Source organism: Phytophthora parasitica, assembly GCF_000247585.1.
Source record: "Phytophthora parasitica INRA-310 unplaced genomic scaffold supercont2.18, whole genome shotgun sequence".
Classification (NCBI taxonomy): Eukaryota; Oomycota; class Peronosporomycetes; order Peronosporales; family Peronosporaceae; genus Phytophthora; species Phytophthora nicotianae.
In genome coordinates this window covers 505,749-525,098 of record NW_008649004.1, presented here as the reverse complement: position 1 = coordinate 525,098, position 19,350 = coordinate 505,749, and the positions used below count along the sequence as shown (strand labels likewise).

Genomic DNA, 19,350 nt, shown 5'->3' with positions numbered 1-19,350 from the left:
AGTGAGGGTGTTAAAGAAGTGAGTGGCTTTGGCTATTGCTAAAAGAAATAGATTGGCAACAAAGAATACGATATATTGCTGGTGCGATAACACGGCGCTATAAGTAAAGTGAAGAATTCTGAAATTCATTCTTCGACTGAACACATTGCGACTCGTCATCTATACGCTCGAGAAGCCTACGAGAAAAAGCGAATTGACATTAGCTTTTGCAGCACCAAAGATATGGTGACGGATGCGCTGACAAAAGCTTTGCAGCAGGATCGTTTTTGTAAGTTGAAAAAGCTAATGTGAGAACCTTGAAGCCGTCAACTGCGGTAAGAATACAAAGGTTAACTGGGTTGTCCGGTCCTACACTAGTTATGAAAGGTTTATAACGCGGCACATAATACACTGATCTGATTATCGATTTGAATTATATCAGTTGCCCACCCAATCAAGGGATCGACAGCGGGAAGGTAATCGTGACATGTGGCGGTGACGTGGCAACTACCGGTGCAGCAGTGCTGTGGCATAGATTAGGCTAACCCATGTAAGGACATCAGGCGAGAGGAATCGGTGCCCCGACATCAGTTTTGCGATTCCATCGATAAGAACAAAGGGGTAAATTATGAATATATGTTAAAGGAGAACTGTCAGATGAATTTGCACAAAGACATTGTCCCGGCCATAAAGGCTCGGACAGAAAATGGTAATGTATAAAATCCATTTTAAAGTATTTGTATCTCAGCAACCAACAGCCCGATCTGTGGCCAAAAAACACCTGGTGACAAAGACATACGAATACATACTCGCAGAAAAGGCGCTGCACCGAAGCTGTGGAAGGGAGAAGTGAGCAATCATGTTATTGAACGCCTGGGCTTTGCGCCAAGCACAATTTCGGCGATATGGAGCCACTGGGAGAAGAATCACGACCCAACCTTTTGCCTTGGTAAAGTCTTTTAAGTGAAATTGCAGTTATGTATAAGTCGTAACATTTCACTGGTCGTATTGCAAACCATGCCAGACTATAGGCCCAAAACCATCTGGTAGGCCCCGTATGCATGGTGAACGCCTGCATCCTTTGGTGCATAAGCTAGTTTCTGAAATGAGTAAAAGCGGTAAGCCTGTGTCAGCACCAAAACTGGCAAAGTCGGCGTTTTGAAGCACTTGATTTTTCAATTTCTGTGCGGTATTTGCGGCTGGTGCTTTGGCAAATGGAATGAGTTTTCAAACGGAAATCTCGCAACATTATAGCTGAATCCACATCTAATGTTGCTTTTTGCACTCAATATTTGAAGAACAAAATGGCCAATCTCAATAGAGGGAGATTTCCTATTCGTCCGGAAGTGTTTCTGGGAGAAACATTCTGCAATTTGAACCATGTCGCTCAGCTTTCATGGGTCGATGCAGATAAAATCCGATATTCAAAAAGCGGTAGAGATCCAAGGCGCGATATTATTATCCCTTTCGTGAACGGGCACTTTTGACCTGGTTATATTATACTATAGAAGGTCAAGTCATTAAGCCGCCAATGGGTACATTTTACCCCCTTTATAAACTACGGTACTACAGCGAATCTTCTGCGGGGAATCCGTAGTGGGAATTGGATCGGACGACAAACCCTTTATTATTGAATTATCAACGAAAGCACTAATCATAGGTCTGGTGGTGTAACCTGGAGCTTCATTTCCCAGAAGCTACCTACAAACTAATCCAGTGTGACTGCGCTGGGAGTGCCAGACCGATCACGCCGGTTCCATGTGGTGGCGCTATTGGTGATTTCCTATTTCCTCAGTAAGCAGACTTAGCTCTTTCAGCGAGGCAGCGACCTCGTTTACGGTTGTCGAGATCTTCTCTTGTATACGAGCTAGAATGACTGCTAGTTGTGTGTTGTCGCGAAACAAAAACTTGAACCATTCTCTTGATCGTAGCGTGTGATAAATCACTCGATGAAGCTACAAACCCATTCGTCTACATCGCGTCGTTTTGGTAGTATTAATAGAGAGTTTTCGCAACACCCACCATTTTTCCCGTTACCATACTAAATTGGGCATAAAAAGAGCAAATTATTTAAAAAAAAAAAACACTCGCGTCTAGCTATAGCGAATAAGAATCTGTGGGAGAATCCATTCGCGCCAGACTCCAGCCAAGCAACAAGACGAAATCTATGGAGACTACTACGGTGCTCGCTGCTAAATCAACCTGCACGTCACCTTCACAGCGACGCAAGAAATTCAGTGAAGATGACGACGTAGCCCTCCTACGCCAAGTGCTGCTTGATCGCCCATGTGCACAGCCCCGGGGCAAGGTCATGCAGCACTGGGATGGGATGGCCGCAACGCTCGTGGCTTCGCCAGAAATTATGCGCGCCAAACTCAGTGGAACAAACGCCCAATCGCACATAAACCAACTTGTCGGTCGATCCATAGAGAGAAAAACAAGGAGGCCACGCAGTTGTCGGGTGAGTCGGAAGACGACACGAGCTTCTCGATGACACCAAGCGCACACAAGAAAATAAGAAGAAAGAAGATCAGAAGAAGCGAGAACGTGAAGAGGAGGCGTCGCTTGCTGCTCGTCGACTTGCGCCAGAAAAACTCCATTAAGCACGTGTCGACGGGATCCCCCCCCCCCAAAAAAAAAAACACACACACACACACAAAACAACATAAAAACACACGAGACTGGCGCAGTTGACCACTGTCATGCTGGAGCTGAAGGAGCGGAAAATAGAGGCTTGCAGAGAGGAATGCGAAGCGGAGCGTCGCGAACGTGTACGTGAGCGTGCATACGACCGAGAGGAGCAAGCTCATATTCGCACTGAGGACGGCAAGCGTGTGCTGAAGCTACTGGAAATGTTTACCCAGAGAATGGCGGACATAATAATAAAAAAAAGTGGATCGTTAAGAAGCATATTTAGGGTGCTACTTAGCAAACGTTATATATACTTGCAATGTTGGTGGTGCTAACTTGAAAAATGAGCTAATCTGATTGCCTCTATATTGTCGGTTTCATTCCAAATTCCCATGCGCGATTCATTGAATTGCGCCGCGCCCAATCGCGCCAGAATCGCCATCCCGTTATAGGGAATATGCATTTTCGTATTTAGATACCATCTTGCGCGCAGAAGCCTTGCTCGATGGCGAGTGACGAGAGCTCTACTAGCGAAGACGTCGCTGGGAGCGACACCTCTACTACCCCGCGCCGTGGAACACGAAGTAGACGAGCTGTACGTCCCGGCCATCCTTATGCTGAGCGCTCTGGCGAGGAGATCATTGAAAGAAGAGTTAAACCCGGAGGACATACAGCTCGCCCAGGATTCGCCGCAGTACGCATCACCAGCAGCGAACACAGCCAGCCATGGACCCGTCAGATCCCCGCCCACCATGCAGTCTCCACATCTATCCCAAACAACTTCAGGCCGAGAGCGCACTCCACCCACGCGGAGGTCACCTTGGTTGGCCGGGGCGGCTGGAGTCAGCAACGACACACCACCAAGAGCCACGGCGTCGCGGGTTGTCCCGAGCTCACTGGACGAAGGGGAGCTAACAAGTTTGGTGCAGCGGCGTACACACGATGACAACAGCTCTTCTATCGAAGGGCACACGAATGCTGACGCCAATTTGTACCGCTTAATTGTGAAGCCAATTGTAAAGCAGGCTGTCAGTCAGCGTGACCAAACAGGTGAAGAGCTGGAGATTTATGCTGTTGAGGGATCTACTTTCAGCGCCTTAATTACAAAGTTGTGGGATAAATTTCGTGGACACATGAAGGGCAGAGCTGTAAAGCCGACACTGGCGAGTGGTCTATTGCCGAGCTGGACATTAAAGAGTGGGCCGCAATGATGCAGCTGAAGTTACCAAGTCGCCATCTCGTAGACAACGATAAAACGGAGCACCAGTGGAATTTGTGGTTGAGCTCAATAGGCGCTGGCAAAGTTGCACTGTTATATGTGTACGAGAATGGCAGTACAATTAAAACATTTCCAATGCTGGCATCGTTTAAAAGGGCGTGCATTGATCCAGTAGCTACTGATCGAGCTGGAGCAGCTAGTGACGTGACGTTACAGGAGTTTGCCGATCGGCTACAGCAGCGATGGGGCTCGACATTTCAAGGGGCAGCCATACTATGGAGAATGTGGGCTAATGAAATGGTCCGGAGCTTAAGCCGATCGACGTGGGAGGTAGCAATCGAGCAGCCCCCACCAGGCGTTGTCGCACGACTGTTCCGACTAGCGGAGGCCAGCCTCGAGCAGCAAATTTCTGGTATCTCACGCTCAGCTAATCTAGCATTATATTGTGTCAATGCAGCGATTGCTGCAAACAATCAGCTGTTGCAGGATTGGGAAAGCTTTGGTGCTCGCATAACAGAAAACGGCAAGTGTTTGGTAGCACGCAAAGATGTCATTCAGAGCTTTATTGATGACGTGCTTCTACCCCGAGATGTTGCGGATCCCATGGAACGAATGGAAAATATTCCTGACGTTGACCATGTGTGAACTTTCCTAGTGCTGTCTAACTACAAATTCCAGATTGTCGTCTTCAATTTCTGCTGTTTGGCTTTGTTCAGCGTTCTGTTCTGCTGTGTGTAGTCTATTCTCCTTTGACAGTTGGCGAACAGGATCAAAATACCCTTGCACATTCACCCGGAGTGCTCGAACACTTTCGTCATATCAAAAGCTGTAAAGCGAGAAAGCGTGCTCGCAATGTAGGGCGTAAGATCGTTAGAACTTGTTTCCACGTAGTGTCTTTGGAATGATTTCTTGACGTAACCAAACAAGTATTCAATAGGATTGAAAAAAGGACAATATGCAGGAAGAAAAATCGGTACTAAACCGATGCTTCTGATAAAATGAACGATTTCGGGATGACGGTGAATCGCAGCACCATCTAAAATCCAAATTGAATTCGATCTAGGATACAAACGAACGTTGCCTTGATCTGAATAGGCAATTCACACCTGCAAACGCCAGAATTGAGACACGAGCTTTTCTTTGATACTCGCCGCGAATCGCAACTTTTTCTCCCCGCATGGAGTACCCGCGCTTTCTGATCATGCCCTTATCATCTATTGAGGGTTACCGGTTCCTGACGGTATATACCGGTCCCTGAACCTGTCCAACATGATCCCGCGATGATTATGGTACGTTGATTACGCCACTAGTGATTAGACGAGTAGGATGATTGGACGAGTGCAGAGTGTTGGTGATTGGATGACCCCAACGATTGGATGCAGACTAGGTAGTGAGAGTAGTGTAAGCTCCGATAAATCAATCACTTCAGAATCTTCCTTCTTCCCCTCAAGTGGTCTTCGCTCCGGTCTTCTTCTCCGAGTGGTGACTCCTCCCTTCGCTCCTACAAATCTCTACGTCTTCCAAAATCCGTGACCTCTATCATTATCAAACGAAACTTCGTCTAAGAACACAATGTTTTGATGCGTCCAATTCACTTGGCTTAATTCCTTCACAAAACGAAAAATGTCCTTCTCTTTGATATGGATAGCTCGGCGCTCCAAGACTTTCCCTGTGAGACCAAATTCATGAATTATTCTCCAGACTGATGAAATAGAGATTATAGTTTGATGAGCTCGAATGAAGGCCTCTCGGGCTTCGTCGAGATAGGAGAGAGGGAAATGCCGATTATACTGGTATAACCATTCGCGTTTAGGCTTCGAGAACTGTTTGTCTGACCTGCTTGCTCGTTGGAACGTCCCTGTGAGTTCGTACGCATGCATCCAATTGTCGATTGTTTTGAGATCTTTGTGGTATATGCGATCTAGCTCCTTGCGTGGGTAGCCTAAGTTGTAGTAGCCATACAAGCAGAGTAACACAGTGTTAGGATGCGCGTGCTGCGTGGTCACCGCCGCTTCCATCAGGTTCCGTGTCTACTGCGTCGTCTATCGCTCTCGGAGACCGCTGAGTCGTATAGAAGCTGTGGGGATCTTCACCGGCGCGATTGCTGCGCGATTCGGGCCAAGGGTCGCGAATAGATCCGATTATGGAGATTTGGCTGGAAACGACAATAATAGCTACAATGGCATTTAGTCGTTAACATCGCAATCATGACGTTCTTGCCCACAGGACTTATTCTTATCTTGGTAAACTTCTTTAAATCAATGTACGCCCAAAGTGTCTTCAATCACCCAAATGATCATTCCATACTCTCTCGAACTGAACTCATCGCACTATTAACTGCTTTATCTGTCTGCGACGTGCTCTCTCCACGTAATACAGAGATAGTGTAGCGTGACACACCATAAGCAGAGTCACCGTAGACAGAAAACCATCCAATAATTCTTGTTTCTACTTGAAATATTCCAAAGCTTGACTTTCACGAAGCAACGTGACATCGTGGCGCCACCCGTTCAACTGCCCCCCCCTTCAATGAAGCGACAACCCATCAGGTGTAGTGATGCATTGATAGTTTAGACTGTGAATGCGCTTGTGGCCCGAGTGAACTTGTCGCTGTAAATTCTCAATTCCGATAGGGCGTGGGGAGGGACGACAAACTGCGTTCTTCGTTCCATCTATAAAACTGAAATTGCTCTTCATAGGAGATTCCTTACGCTGGATGGCATCAGCATATTCAGCGGTTCGACTTTGAAAAATTTGCTTGTTAAAGTAAAGTGTATCTTTATATTTTGAAAACTACCAGCCCACTAGCAAAAGGTTAGTAAAATAAAAGTAAAAAAAAACGTTCGTAGTTTTGTACCACCACCCGAGTAAACGCACCCTCCGATCTCCCAAACGTCCCGCATATCCACAAGGCGCTTAGGATAGCTAAGTCGATGTAATAATGTGCACAGAGCTTCTGTTTTGTGCACGCTGCTGCGATGTCCCGTGATAACCGGTCGGACAACTTGAAAAGCGATGCCATAGACATAATGCTCTCAACATCAAAACGAAAGTCGAACGCAGCATCGGCATCTGCCGTAGATGCAAGACAGAAGCGGATGTTGGGCACGACTGTACATTCGGCTGGAGGGTTATATAGCGCTGCAATTACTAGAGGCATGACAACGTTGCATCCGGCATCGTCGAGGATCGCGCACAGCAAAACAAGCTCGTCAGCGGCCATTGTGAGTGATAGAGTGAGTGGATGGTGTAATACATCCAGACCCTTCCTTATTACTTCCTCTGTCCGGGAATGATGGCAGGTTTGTAAAACGTTGGCCATAACTTTCTCAATGTCTGCTCAATTGCCGTGCTGATTGGCTTAAAATGATCCTTGTCACTTAGGTTATTGGACAATACTCGATTTGGCACGATCGGAGCCGTAGTTCAGTAGTAATGGCTCTGAGAAGCTGGCGTTTCCAGCCATTCATTTTTGGGGGCACCCGTCACGGCCACAGGAATCTCATTTAGTCCGCGATCTCTCTATCATGCTAAACCTTACTGATCACGAGCACCGTGCAATAATCGACGATCTTCTGACGCGCGTTAGAAGGGGGAAATTAAAGCACGGAGCAAAGGCAGAAGTTGCGAGGAATTTTGGCTGTGATGCGACTGCTGCTGGGCGCCTGTGGGCCCAGTACACACGTACGTGTACGCATGGCATCAGCGGAGGTGACTGGCGAAGCAGGATCAAGAGCAAGTCAGGAAGGATGCCAACATACCGCGATGAAATTGCCCGAAAGTTGGCCCAGGTTCCCGTTGAAGAGCGCCTTGTTGTTCGACACACAGCGATCGCCGCTGGCATCACGCGGCACTTAGTGACTGCCATGCTCAAGGAGGGCCGCTTGCACCGCAGTTCGACCCGAATCAAGCCTTTCCTAACAGCCCAGAACAAGCACATGAGGGTGGAGCACGTTCTCAGCTATATCGACGACGAGAGCCATGAATTCCAAAGCATGGAGAATGTCGTTCATATAGATGAGAAATGGTTCAACCAAGATACAAACAAGCGCACGTACATGCTTGATGAAGAATTGCCTCCGCAACGGAACCGCAAGCGCAAGAACTTCATCCCGAAGACCATGTTTCTCGCTGCCGTGGCGAGACCGACGTAACCTGCAGTACATTATATTTTGCTACTTTATAATTGACCCCCAACATTTGTTTTCTAGATACGACTTCCATCGCAAATGCAGATGGAACGGCAAGATCGGCATCTGGGCATTAACCGAGAAATACGTCGCCCAGCGGTCTAGCCAGTATAGACCGAAAGGTACTATATGCACGCGCAACATTGAGAGCATTGATCGGAAGGTGTACAAAAGGTTTTTGCTTTGTCATGTATTTCCAGTAATTAAAACCCAGTGGCCTAGACGACAGCGACGAGGCACAATTTTCATACAGCAAGATAACGCTAAGCCTCATATCTCGCCGTTGGACCCCGACATCCTCGCAGCTGGGCTGGTCGATCCGCCTAATCTTCCAGCCTCCCAACTCGCCCGACTTGAACGTGTTGGACCTGGGTCTGTTTGCATCAATGCAGTCGTTACAATATCGGATTCCTATCTACAAGATCACGGATCTGATCGATGCAGTCGACGACGCGTACAAAACGATGAGCGCGGACACTTTAGACGACATTTTCTTGACTCTTCAGAGCTGTATGCTCTGCATTCTGAAGGAAGATGGAGGAAATCAGTACAAGCTGCCACATATGGCCAAGGCCAAGCTGCGTAGAGCCAACTGTCTGCCAAGGGTTCTGACATGTGAGCTCGAGTTATACAAGCACGCTATCAGAGCGCTGCAGAGTGGAGATCGTGGCAGCGTTCTTCTCTTTGGTGAAAACTAATACCCGCTCAACACGATACAAATCCGTAATCACATTAGATCTTAGCCCTTACATCGTCATATGGCATACCTACGATTATTTTCGGCCAGAGGAAGTACATGACATGCAATTTGACAGGAAATACGTTTGGGAATGAAAAAAGTGCGAAACATCGCTCCGAAAAAAACATACCCTCACCATAGAAAACGTATGGGAATGGAGCAGCAAAGGATGCAAAAAACTCTCTAATGTGAACTTTTCCCCTTCAGCTCTTGGCGCCGCCAGCTGCGCTTTCAATCTACCGATCCATCTAGAATGCAACCGAGACTTCAGAGGCGCAATCCCGCTAATGTCAACAGGCTGACAAACGGCTGTACGGCCTCGTGGCACAGTCATGAGCATCACGTTGAGTCTCTCCGCACACGACTTCATGTCAGCCATCCGGTGCGCGCTTAGAGCATCCTATATCAACCGAATCAGCTTAGACGTGTCTTCTCGGGCACCGAAATGATGTTCCGCAAGAAGACGAAAAGCTTTTCGTCCCACCATCACTTGATATTACCGTATACAATCACATCCTTTGTTCTAGGAGCTCCTTCACATCCTTCAAAATATAAACACCAATCCCTTGTCGGACACGGATATTGTCGTTGTTCGTCTCGGTTCTCTTTGACGGTGTAGCTTTTGCAACTTCTAATGGCAGAAGTTTTGTACCATCGGAGTCTACCACTAGCATTTTACTTAAACGGTATTTCTCCTTGTTTCCACGACTCGATCGACAACGAGCTCTTGCATTTCACCGTAACTTGATCTTTGAAAGTCACATCAATGGCTTGGGCTTCTGGAGGAGCGATCGGGACCTTTCAGATGTTGCGACGGCAGGACAGCGCATGGCGACAGATGAACCCTCTCCTAAAAGTGTACATAGCCGAGAACACAGACTTAGGCACGCCGGCCTCTTTCCCTACCGCTAGCGCCTTGGTCTGCATGACCATGATATGATTGTATTCAGCTCCATTTACATGAATAAAAGTCTTGTCCTGAACTCCCTTGCTTGGGGGTGGACGGTGATGAAACTGAGTCTGGAGCTGTGGACATGTCGGCGGAGGGGTCCCAACCAAATCCGCTGTTTGATTTCATTGCAGAGTAGACACGGTACTTCTTTTTCAATTCAGCCATTTTATTTTGAAGTTGTTTGCAGTCTCGTGTTTGGTCCGTGGGGATGCCGTTGTTAAAATCTCGGACGACGCGGTTCCAAACTGCCTTCTTGAGATTGCCATCAAAGGAACCACCTAGGCGTATCACCTGGTCTAAAACTGCGTTAATAAACCAAGCAGCGAGGTCTTGCGTCCAGGAGAACCCCAAGAAGGCGGAAAACTGGCACGCCTTCATCACCAAGCGTGTAGACCAAAAATACCACCTCTTCCGCTGATCGCGCCAACAACACTGTCGCAGCACCGAGGAGGCGGACCCTACGAGCAGCTTGTCCGTCAACTGTATCGTATTGGTGTTCAATATGGACTCATTTCTTCTCCTTAAGGTACACTGCAATTCTATTTGTCTCTCGTTGGGTGCCTGTGAGCCGCGGGTAGAAAATGTCCATGATGGCTGACATACTCGTCCCATTCTTGTAGTGGTTATTAATGGCTAGCTTTACGCTGTATGACTCCGTAATTCTATTGAATTGACGATTCTTAGCTCCCGGGCCCCGGTAGCCTTTTTACGCCCTAGTCCCCACCCCCGGACGCAGAGAGAATCTATGGAGCATCGAGCTTCGGAACACCAGGCGGTAAAAGGTCCAAACAGTGATGGACATATTCCGAAATAGGACGCACAAAATAGAGTAGACCAAAAGACAGACCAAAATATGAAGACATCACAAAGCACTTTGTTCCATGTAAGACAACCAGGCCCGGAAGCACGTGGACAGTCACGAGGAAAGTGTGAAGCTTTGGCAAGCCGCGCACCCCTCGCGTACAGAGAACTTGTAGATGTAGAAGTAGTAGGCGTCGTAGTGAGGATTCTCTTGATGTGACCCCCAAAAAAGGAGTGATCAAATGCTCACTCGGTATGTACATATTGTCTCCGATAATACTTTCCAATTGGTAGTTTCTCTACAAGTATAGCAACAGTAATTTTACTGGAGCCCAGACGTCATTTGTGCTGCAACACACATGAAAATGCATCTGCTAAGGTGATCACACATCGCCAGCATGTTCACCCCCACAGCTGGATAGTGATCTGAGAAATACGAACCGACGTTGCCAGTTTCCATTGAAACTGGTGTCCTGATGCGTACCAGTATTCCATCCACGTTCTCAGATTCTGGTGTTTGCAAAAAATGACAGTATTTATCTTTATATTTGACGCGCTACGGCATATGTGCGATAAGAATCAAAGGTTGCGTGAATAGTTTTTAAATTTTTCGCTGTATGTTTAGTAGAGCACGCAACCGCGCAACAGGGTGTTAAGAACGACCCGAATGCGTGGAAAAACTAACAAGGATTGTTCACATAGTTTCTCTAAATCCGGACATTCGGTGTAGAAAGGGGACACTAGACGCAAGTTTTTTGTAGTGTTTTCGCCAGTAAAGTTCAGATCTGCCCGGGTTTTCAAATTTTAGAAACCTGGACGCTCCTAAAAATATCTTTTAATATTTGTTGATGTGGTAGGTGTACCTGAAACAGTTGTATTTCAGAATTATATGGTTTGAACCACCTCTATTACAAGTCCCGCTCTCTATATAGTGACCGCTACATCAATGTGAGCGTGGCGGTGGCTGTGCGCGTTGCAATACTTTATGGAGAGCTGCAGCAGTGTCGCGCAGCGTCTAGCGATCCCGTATACATCCGCAAAAGATCAAGAGACGCTGTCACTTGGTCCACCAAATGCCCTCTACCATAGGGCTTAAGTTGGGGTCATTAATCGATATGGAGCAGTACTTCGACCATATCTGTATAAACACGTTATCGCATAAAAATCTTGGAAGTGGCTACGTTCACTAACTATTTTTGAGTAAAGCAGGGGCAAAACTGGAATACTGGCGGCATCGGTATTTGCATGTCAAAATTCAAAATTTTGATAAATCTGAGCGGCCAGCATCCATTCGCTCAAATCCCCCCTTCACCGCGCCCGAGCAAGCCGCCCTCCACTAAGGCCGGCCGTCCCATATCGAGCACCACGATGTCTGCGGCGACGTCCAAGAAGAGAAGCGCGGAGAGGATGAGGAAACCGTGGAGCCCGTGCAGGAATTCCCCCAGTTTCAAGGCGTGTTTCCATCTCGGGAAGCATTTCAAGACGCCTTTGACAGATAGTGATGAGGTCATACATATGGAGCTGATGCGCGGTCTGTTCTAATGTATTACCATGCTTTCTTCAGCTACCAGCAGGACACACACCAACTACACAAGATTCGCTCCACCATTTCTGTGAAAGACCGCAATAGAACGCGCGCCAAGTAGGCCGCGGGACGTAAATCTACTGCTGAGCTATGGGACGAAGCTCTGGGCAATTACGCGATGTATTTCATTTGCATATACGACTGGCAGTTCAAACCAAGAGGCAATGGGAGGCGGACAAACCATCAATCAAGTGCCCAGCAAAACTAAGTGCGAATTTGGTCAAAGAGAAGGAAGGGCTATTCATGGTTCGCGTTTCGACGCACTACGCAGGCCACAATCACGTCGTAGGCGAGGATGTGTACTATTCGTATTCTGAAACCCGGCAAGTCAACTCTCCAGCCACGAGGAACGTTGTAAAAAACCTCGTACAAGGTACAGTCTTGATTTAGCTTACAGCTCTGAATGAATATCTAATCGTTGTTAATAACACACAGGCGGATCAAAGAAGACGAAGCTTTTGCGATATCTTAAGGAGGTATCTGGAAAGCCCATTTTGCCTAAAGACGTGGAGAACCTTATCGCGAAGATGCGGAAAGGGACGTACACGTTGCAGGACGATAACGTGCGGGTCTCGCAGCTTCTGAAAGACTTCAGTGAAGGGCCTGGAAATGCTGACAAAGTGTTCCGAGACAACCAAACGGGTCTGACATCATGTATCACCTTCCAAACAGCATTCATGAGGCGAATGGCTCGCAGGTTTCCAGAGGCAGTGTATCGATGCTACTTACGGTACAAAAATCAATCAGTACGGATAATTGGTTTTCCGATCACAAACTTGTTGTATGTTGGTTGAATAATCACCAACTAATGTTGTCATGCGCATTTATAGATATTGTTTATTTTGCTTCATGATCACCGATAAGTTTGGATGCGGTGCGTTTGCTCAGCATGCCCTTGTTGATGGAGAGAGCAGATCGAACATGCAGTGTGCTGTGTCTGCGTTTAAGGAAACAATTCAACTTGGATGGAAGTCAGAGTGATTATCATTTGGAAGGACTTCACTGAACTCGCACTGTTGTAGGATGCATTTCCGGGCGCTGTGTCATCTTTTCATGTCATTGTCTACCTTAAACGAGAGGTGAGCAAGAACAACTATGGTTTTACAAACTTTGAGTAGACTCACATCAAAAACTTGGTGACACTAATGGTTCGTGCTGGGACTGAAGAATCATTTGATCACTACCACGCAGTGTTGAAGGAGTTGTGTTGGAAGAGACCTGGTTTCATGGATTACTTCGAAGAGAATTGGTTAGCCTGCAAGGCTTTGTGGTGCATGTTTAAGCGTGGTGATATTCCTCATCTCGACAATAACACGAATAACCGTCTAGAGGCAAGCTGGGGCGCCGCCAAACAGATTTTGAATCGGCACATGGCAATGGACGAATGCATCGACATACTTTTCCTGCAGCAGTCCGCGGAAGATGGTTACTGGACGAAAGTAAGACGAGTTGGCTGCCGTTATAACCAGCATTACGATGAGGAGATGTGCGTATTGGCGAAGCTGGCCACCCATCACGCTTGTTCTTTGGTAGAAAGCGAATACAAGCTTAGTGGACAGCTGACTGATGATATCTCCAAAGACGAAGCGACTCCGTCGTTGTATATTTGACCCGCGCGGAGTCGAATGTCATGTATGCTGTCAGTGTGGAGAAAAGTCACTGCAGCTGCAGTTTTTTCGTACCTTCAAGATTCCATGTCGTCATATCATGTATTTGTGACGGCAACAAGATGGAACTTGCTCTACCATCCCTTATAATTCTGTTCCTGCGCGATTGCTAATTGCCGAAGAAGAAGACGATGATGATTCTGATGAAGCTGGAGATAGTGCGCCGATATTCACGGTAGAAGTTTCGTCGGATCGTGTCTTGGGTCACAACGAAAAATATCGCACCGGAATTGCGGTTTGCCAGAAAATAGCTGAAGCTATCGCTGATAAAGGATCGAGGAATTTTCACAAGTGGATAAACTATCTAACTCAGCTGGAATCACTTGCAAGGCTCGATGGTGACGTTCCTGACCTCACCGCAAACACGATGGCCTCGTCACTTGGATATCCTATCACCAATTCCCGCGTGCTTGGTGTACAAGCCACCAACTTTCTCCAAGCTGGTGAACAGGTCACCAAATCTCTTCCAGCTGGTGAAGATTCCACCAGCTCTCTTCAAGTTTAAGCTGATAAACAAGTCACAATTTCTCATGAAGCTGGTGAACAAAGTCACAATTTTTGCTGGTGAAGAAGTCACCAACTCACTTCAAGCTAGTGAACAAGTCCCAAAATCTCCCGGAATTAGTTGTAATATCACGAACGCAGCCAGCGATATAGCTGACACCAGCAAAATGACACCGCGTACAACTCGGAGACGACTTGATATTGCTTTTGTCAATGCTGGTGCTAGTCAAAATCTGGTCGTTCAATTGAATCCAGCTAGCAATCCCGCAGAGCGACCAAAAGAAAAGAAAGCAAAAAAGAAAGCCAAGGCACTCAAAGAGCTCGACGAAACCAAGGCCCTAGCAAAGTAGCTGACAGCTATGGGTGACAAAAAGCTTATCACTCTTCGTGAATATGTTGACAAGAAAATCGGTCACTCCCGGCAATTGAACCAGTCTTTTCAGCCATTCCCCGATGTTCAAAGGTGCGATATATAAACGACCAAAGGCACGCTTGAAAAGGCCAGGAGAAGAGCTGCAAATTGAAACGAACATTCGCTACGTCATCCCTGAAGTTCTGCAGCAGCAGGGAAAAACGCTGTGTTTCGAGAACAAACTGTCAACAAGAGGACACCCGCCCCAGGTGAAATTGCCGTGCATATTTTGGACGCTGGAATTTTTTGCACTAAGAGACACTGATTCCATGAAGGAATGGCATGATCTCTCGAAAAGAATCAAAAGCACACGTGGCCTAACAAGCTGGGTTCAATCCAAGCCGGAAAGTGATGTACAACGCAGCATTCTATCTACGCTGCCAATGCTGAACATATTTTCTGCATTCAAGACTCGGATAGCTGAAATAATTGTTCAGTTTCATGATCTTACAAGGTTTGCGGGTGAAAACTGGCTGTGTGATGGGTGTGTATTTGTAGCTGCACTACATGCGACCCAACGAGCACAACTGACCGGTACAAACAGAGTGGAGTTATTGAAGTATTTGTAGCGGATTCCGTGTTTCTCGGTTTTGAACTGGAGGCTGAGGGGAAAAGACTGATCGACACGGACAAGCATATACTAAGTAGTGGTGAAATTGGGCGTGTGTTTTTTTCGGTGTACATTTTGGTGGACGTGTTGCATTGGTGTGGCGCAATTGTCGACTTTCGAAGCTTCTCAATCTGGATCTACGACCCAAAACAGAAACTTGACTACATTGATGAAGTTGAAACGATCATGAAGAATTATGTGGTACCGTTGATTGACCCGGCTTTCAAGTTTACGTTCAAATACTCATCTTCTTAGCTGCAGAACGATGGATACAACTGCGGGGTTCTCATTATAAAATGGTTCGAAACGTATTTGAAGGTCGCAATGAACACGAAGCACGAGGAAGATCTGCGTGCACTAACACCTGAGAAAATATCAGAGAAGGATGTCAATGAATGCAGGTCTTAGATATTTGAAACGATATGGCTTGACCTTTTCGACAACTAAAGCCGTCCAATATACGTAGAGCTTATCGTGGTCAACACTTTGCTTGTTAATCACGTTGACACATGCTGCACCATATTGCGGGTCACGGACGCCGTAGACGCTGTCGGTAAAGCTGGAAGCGAACAATGGACGCAGCAACGGACCAGACATGGCAACCATAGGGCGCGTTTGGGGAAGTCGGGACGCCACGGTGCACAATGGGAAATGGGAATTTCACAGGGTCCACAGAGTCCCCATGTCGTGTAGCGTACATTGATTTCGAGATTTTTTTCACATATACTCTTCTCATACCGGTTTCTGCTTCGTGTGAGTAATCAGACTTAATGGGGGGATTACAGGCTGTTTTTACCCAATAGTTGGTGAACGTAGGGGGAGCCAAAAATCTTTTTGTGTACAATAAAAGATAAAATAAAAGTAAGCATATTTAAATATTTAAATAAACGTATTTTAATATTTTTATTGAAAACAGTATCTTTGACCATCCCTGGTTGTCGGAAGGAAGAAGTATTATACTGCTATTAGGGGGGGGGGGTCGAACCTTCAAAAATAATCCAAATTTGTGAGCATAACCGTGTCGTGATTGTGATGTGGTTGTTGATCGAAATTTGAGCACAAAAAAGGGAAATGGCATGTGATTATTTTTGGATTACGACCAGGTCTGACACCCCCTATTACTATAACAAAAAGAGCCCATTTAACCTCCAGAACAATTTAAGCTCTTTTCCCTTTAGATATGTAAAAGGCTAACTATGAACTGATTATTTGAACAAGACTTCATGCGAATTTCTTCTTTGTGTGCCACCGAGGCACATCTTCAAATTCTTGGCGCTCTCCAGGTTCGTTACTCGACATGATGCAATTCCGAAGTTGGTGGCAGCTCCTGTTATATTAACGCAGATAATAGAAATTAGTTCATCATTGCACACGACTTTACAATTACGCCTAGCAATTCTTCCGATAAAGAGTTTTCGTCTTCTCTTGATACATTAGATGGAGTTCTTGAAGTACATCGAGCATTGTCACCGCTACGGGTACTTGATCGCGACGCAGCTCACGCTCCAAATTTACCACAGCAATCTTATATCTTCGAGATGTACTTCTCTTTGATCAGAGTGGTGACCATGTTCTTCAGTTATCACTCTCCCTGCATCGGTAACTGACAACATGAGCGCCTCTAGAAGCTCATCATTTGCACTTGCGTCTAGGCACTCTTCTAGAGCGATTGCCGCATTAAGTGCCAACCTCACAGACCCCCCCCCCTCCCCCCCAACGAATTCAACGCAAGCATCTGTGCTCACTTTCGTAATCGGATAACCACGGCCTTTTCAGATCTTTTCGCAGCTTACGGCTCCATAGGTGGGGCCATCTTCCGCATCTTCTCAATGGATTCCAGCAGACCCAGCTCTAGCTTTCCATTTGCCACACGTGTAACGGAGTTACACGCAAGTGGCTACATATAGCCACTTGATTACGACAATGGGTTTCACATTGGTGTGAGATACACCAATGGTTACATTTGACAGACCACTGGTCTGTGTGCATTTAGACTTCCTATTGGTTGAAAGGCGATCTCTTTCAACCAATTAGCTTAGCAGGATTCTGCCAACCACACGTTGGCAAATACCTTTCATTTAGAATATCACTTTAGGAGGAAACCCAAACATAAAACATAAACATAAATAACAGTTCTCAATTTTACGGTAAATCGGCTTTTGCTTTCTTATTTAAGTAAATCTATACTTACGAGACGTAAGTATAGTTAATCTAAGTTAAGCAAACTACGCTTCCTCATACACGTGCGCTAGAGTGTAAGCCGAGGTAATGGGCACACAATACACCTGGTAGCACTTTGTAGTCCGTCCAACGACCGACTATCTGACGAGTTCGTATGGAATACGAACACGGGGCGGAGAGCCAACCCATGGACGGTAATCCGTCCATGAGTAGCCGAGTGCGTCTGCAACGAATGTTGCGCGTGAAGACTGTCCCCACCTGGCTGATCCAGAGTGGGAAGCTCTCCAAAGACTGTCTACAGTCATTGGAGAGAGGCAGCCGTAGTAACAATGCTACGAACGCTATCGCCGACAGAGCAACACGGTGTTGATCTGGGGTTTATTGTGAAGGATCAGCGAGATGCTGCTGCTGCTACGGCGTCGTCCGGGACGACACCGCGCGTGCAGTCATTGAAAGTGCACGTGAGCAGTTATGTGGGGAAAGAGGGAGAACCTCTTCTCCGATGGCTTGTCGAGGTAGACACTGCCATCACGGCTCGTCGCATTGTCGACGAACCGTCGAAGGTCGCGTTCGCCATGTCATGTCTTGGCGGACGAGCGAGGAGCTGGGCGTATGGTCGCCGGCTCACAGATCATACGTGCTTTAGCACGTATGCGGTGTTTAAGTAGGAGCTCAGACAAGCGTTTGAGCCCCCGCAGAATGAGTTCCGGTCGAGAGCGGGGTTCCTCGACCTGCGGCAAGGTCAGCATGACGTTCATGGTTACGCCCAACGTGCGCGGTATTTGGTCTCGAACATCGTGACCAACCCGATCGACGAGGCGACTAAGGTCGTCACGTTCATGAAGGGCTTGAAGGATGGGCCTGCTTAAACCTATCTCTTCCGAGAGTACCCTAGTCCTCTCGAAGCTGCTGCAATGCAAGAGGGGTTTAGCCTGAAGCAGGCTAAGCTGCATGCGAACGTGCCAAGGATGGCGCGTCCGATAATGAGAGCGGTAGGTCCGGCGCCTATGGACCTTTCAAATGCTTCGGCTGTTGGTCGACTGGGGGTCCGATACGTTGTTACCGATGTGACAACACCGGACACTTTGCGCGTGAGTGCACAGCGATTGTGCACTTGGCCGGGGGCCGACGTGGCGATGCCGGGTATCGCCGCGTACGATGAAAAAAACGCGCGGAACCAGTAGGGCGACCCGCGCCCTACTGGTAGTACAGTCACGCGTGTCTACAACGCGGCAATAAAGGCTGCAGCCCCAAGCCAAACCTTGTCGTCCTGAAGGTGAGATCGAGAGAGCAGGCTCTCTTCGTCCTTTGGTAGGCTCAGGTGCGTCGAACAACTTTGTTCGACTGGAAAGTCTATCGATGCTGAACTTCGAGGAGGTTGAAACACCTCGAAGTGTTTTGTAGGTCCGGTTGGCAACAGGTGCCACCGTAAAGGCCGTGAAGTGCGTCGTACGCGTGCGCTTCTCGTACAAATACAGGGTGTTTGTAGAAGATCTTACGACGTGTATTCGATCACGTCGTAAAGACAACATCCAACACTGTTGTCTCCGGCACCCACACACAAGTCGAAACGACTGCAACAGTCGTTGTGCCTGTCCCAAATCAGAAATCAGATTTGACACACGTTCCTACCTCAATGAGGATATCGACTCAGAGAGTCGATACATTAAGTATGGAAGCGTTTTCGGTCACAGAAAAGGTCTGTGACGACGACGCATCAGTTCCGGGAACTGATGCATCATATATGAAAGAACCTTCAACCACAGAAAAGGTCTGTGACAGCGACGCACCAGTTCCAGGAACTGATGCATCCGATATGGAAGGGACTCCAGCTACAAACAGTAGCCGTGACGACGGCGCATCAGTTCCAGGAACTGATG

The 19,350-nt window shown here is 47.2% G+C and overlaps 10 protein-coding genes across 10 annotated transcripts; 4 read left to right on the top strand and 6 right to left on the bottom strand.

Moving 5' to 3' along the window:
• Window positions 1-3,224: 3,224 nt before the first annotated feature.
• PPTG_09509 (hypothetical protein) lies at window positions 3,225-4,474 on the top strand (the record flags this gene model as incomplete). Its single annotated transcript, XM_008904512.1, has 2 exons — window positions 3,225-3,660; window positions 3,750-4,474. The coding sequence occupies 2 exons, from the start codon at window positions 3,225-3,227 to the stop codon at window positions 4,472-4,474; spliced, it is 1,161 nt and encodes a 386-aa protein (XP_008902760.1).
• Window positions 4,475-5,275: 801 nt separating this feature from the next.
• PPTG_22546 (hypothetical protein) lies at window positions 5,276-5,847 on the bottom strand (the record flags this gene model as incomplete). Its single annotated transcript, XM_008904789.1, has 2 exons — window positions 5,276-5,330; window positions 5,666-5,847. The coding sequence occupies 2 exons, from the start codon at window positions 5,845-5,847 to the stop codon at window positions 5,276-5,278; spliced, it is 237 nt and encodes a 78-aa protein (XP_008903037.1).
• A 508-nt stretch (window positions 5,848-6,355) lies between these two features.
• PPTG_09508 (hypothetical protein) lies at window positions 6,356-7,052 on the bottom strand (the record flags this gene model as incomplete). The annotated part of the gene is made up of 2 exons (XM_008904511.1): window positions 6,356-6,586; window positions 6,687-7,052. 2 exons carry the CDS (start codon window positions 7,050-7,052, stop codon window positions 6,356-6,358), a joined length of 597 nt encoding a protein of 198 aa, XP_008902759.1.
• Window positions 7,053-7,356: 304 nt separating this feature from the next.
• PPTG_09507 (hypothetical protein) lies at window positions 7,357-8,717 on the top strand (the record flags this gene model as incomplete). The annotated part of the gene is made up of 3 exons (XM_008904510.1): window positions 7,357-7,979; window positions 8,041-8,193; window positions 8,273-8,717. 3 exons carry the CDS (start codon window positions 7,357-7,359, stop codon window positions 8,715-8,717), a joined length of 1,221 nt encoding a protein of 406 aa, XP_008902758.1.
• An 842-nt stretch (window positions 8,718-9,559) lies between these two features.
• On the bottom strand, window positions 9,560-9,691 carry PPTG_22545 (hypothetical protein; the record flags this gene model as incomplete). Its single annotated transcript, XM_008904788.1, has 1 exon — window positions 9,560-9,691. One exon carries the CDS (start codon window positions 9,689-9,691, stop codon window positions 9,560-9,562), a length of 132 nt encoding a protein of 43 aa, XP_008903036.1.
• A 527-nt stretch (window positions 9,692-10,218) lies between these two features.
• Window positions 10,219-10,311, bottom strand: PPTG_22544 (hypothetical protein; the record flags this gene model as incomplete). The annotated part of the gene is made up of 1 exon (XM_008904787.1): window positions 10,219-10,311. One exon carries the CDS (start codon window positions 10,309-10,311, stop codon window positions 10,219-10,221), a length of 93 nt encoding a protein of 30 aa, XP_008903035.1.
• Window positions 10,312-12,186: 1,875 nt separating this feature from the next.
• PPTG_09506 (hypothetical protein) lies at window positions 12,187-14,617 on the top strand (the record flags this gene model as incomplete). Its single annotated transcript, XM_008904509.1, has 4 exons — window positions 12,187-12,469; window positions 12,532-12,826; window positions 13,426-13,535; window positions 14,094-14,617. 4 exons carry the CDS (start codon window positions 12,187-12,189, stop codon window positions 14,615-14,617), a joined length of 1,212 nt encoding a protein of 403 aa, XP_008902757.1.
• A 103-nt stretch (window positions 14,618-14,720) lies between these two features.
• On the top strand, window positions 14,721-15,248 carry PPTG_22543 (hypothetical protein; the record flags this gene model as incomplete). Its single annotated transcript, XM_008904786.1, has 1 exon — window positions 14,721-15,248. One exon carries the CDS (start codon window positions 14,721-14,723, stop codon window positions 15,246-15,248), a length of 528 nt encoding a protein of 175 aa, XP_008903034.1.
• Window positions 15,249-15,818: 570 nt separating this feature from the next.
• PPTG_22542 (hypothetical protein) lies at window positions 15,819-15,989 on the bottom strand (the record flags this gene model as incomplete). The annotated part of the gene is made up of 1 exon (XM_008904785.1): window positions 15,819-15,989. One exon carries the CDS (start codon window positions 15,987-15,989, stop codon window positions 15,819-15,821), a length of 171 nt encoding a protein of 56 aa, XP_008903033.1.
• A 521-nt stretch (window positions 15,990-16,510) lies between these two features.
• On the bottom strand, window positions 16,511-17,111 carry PPTG_22541 (hypothetical protein; the record flags this gene model as incomplete). The annotated part of the gene is made up of 2 exons (XM_008904784.1): window positions 16,511-16,616; window positions 17,083-17,111. The coding sequence occupies 2 exons, from the start codon at window positions 17,109-17,111 to the stop codon at window positions 16,511-16,513; spliced, it is 135 nt and encodes a 44-aa protein (XP_008903032.1).
• Between the last annotated feature and the right edge of the window lie 2,239 nt (window positions 17,112-19,350).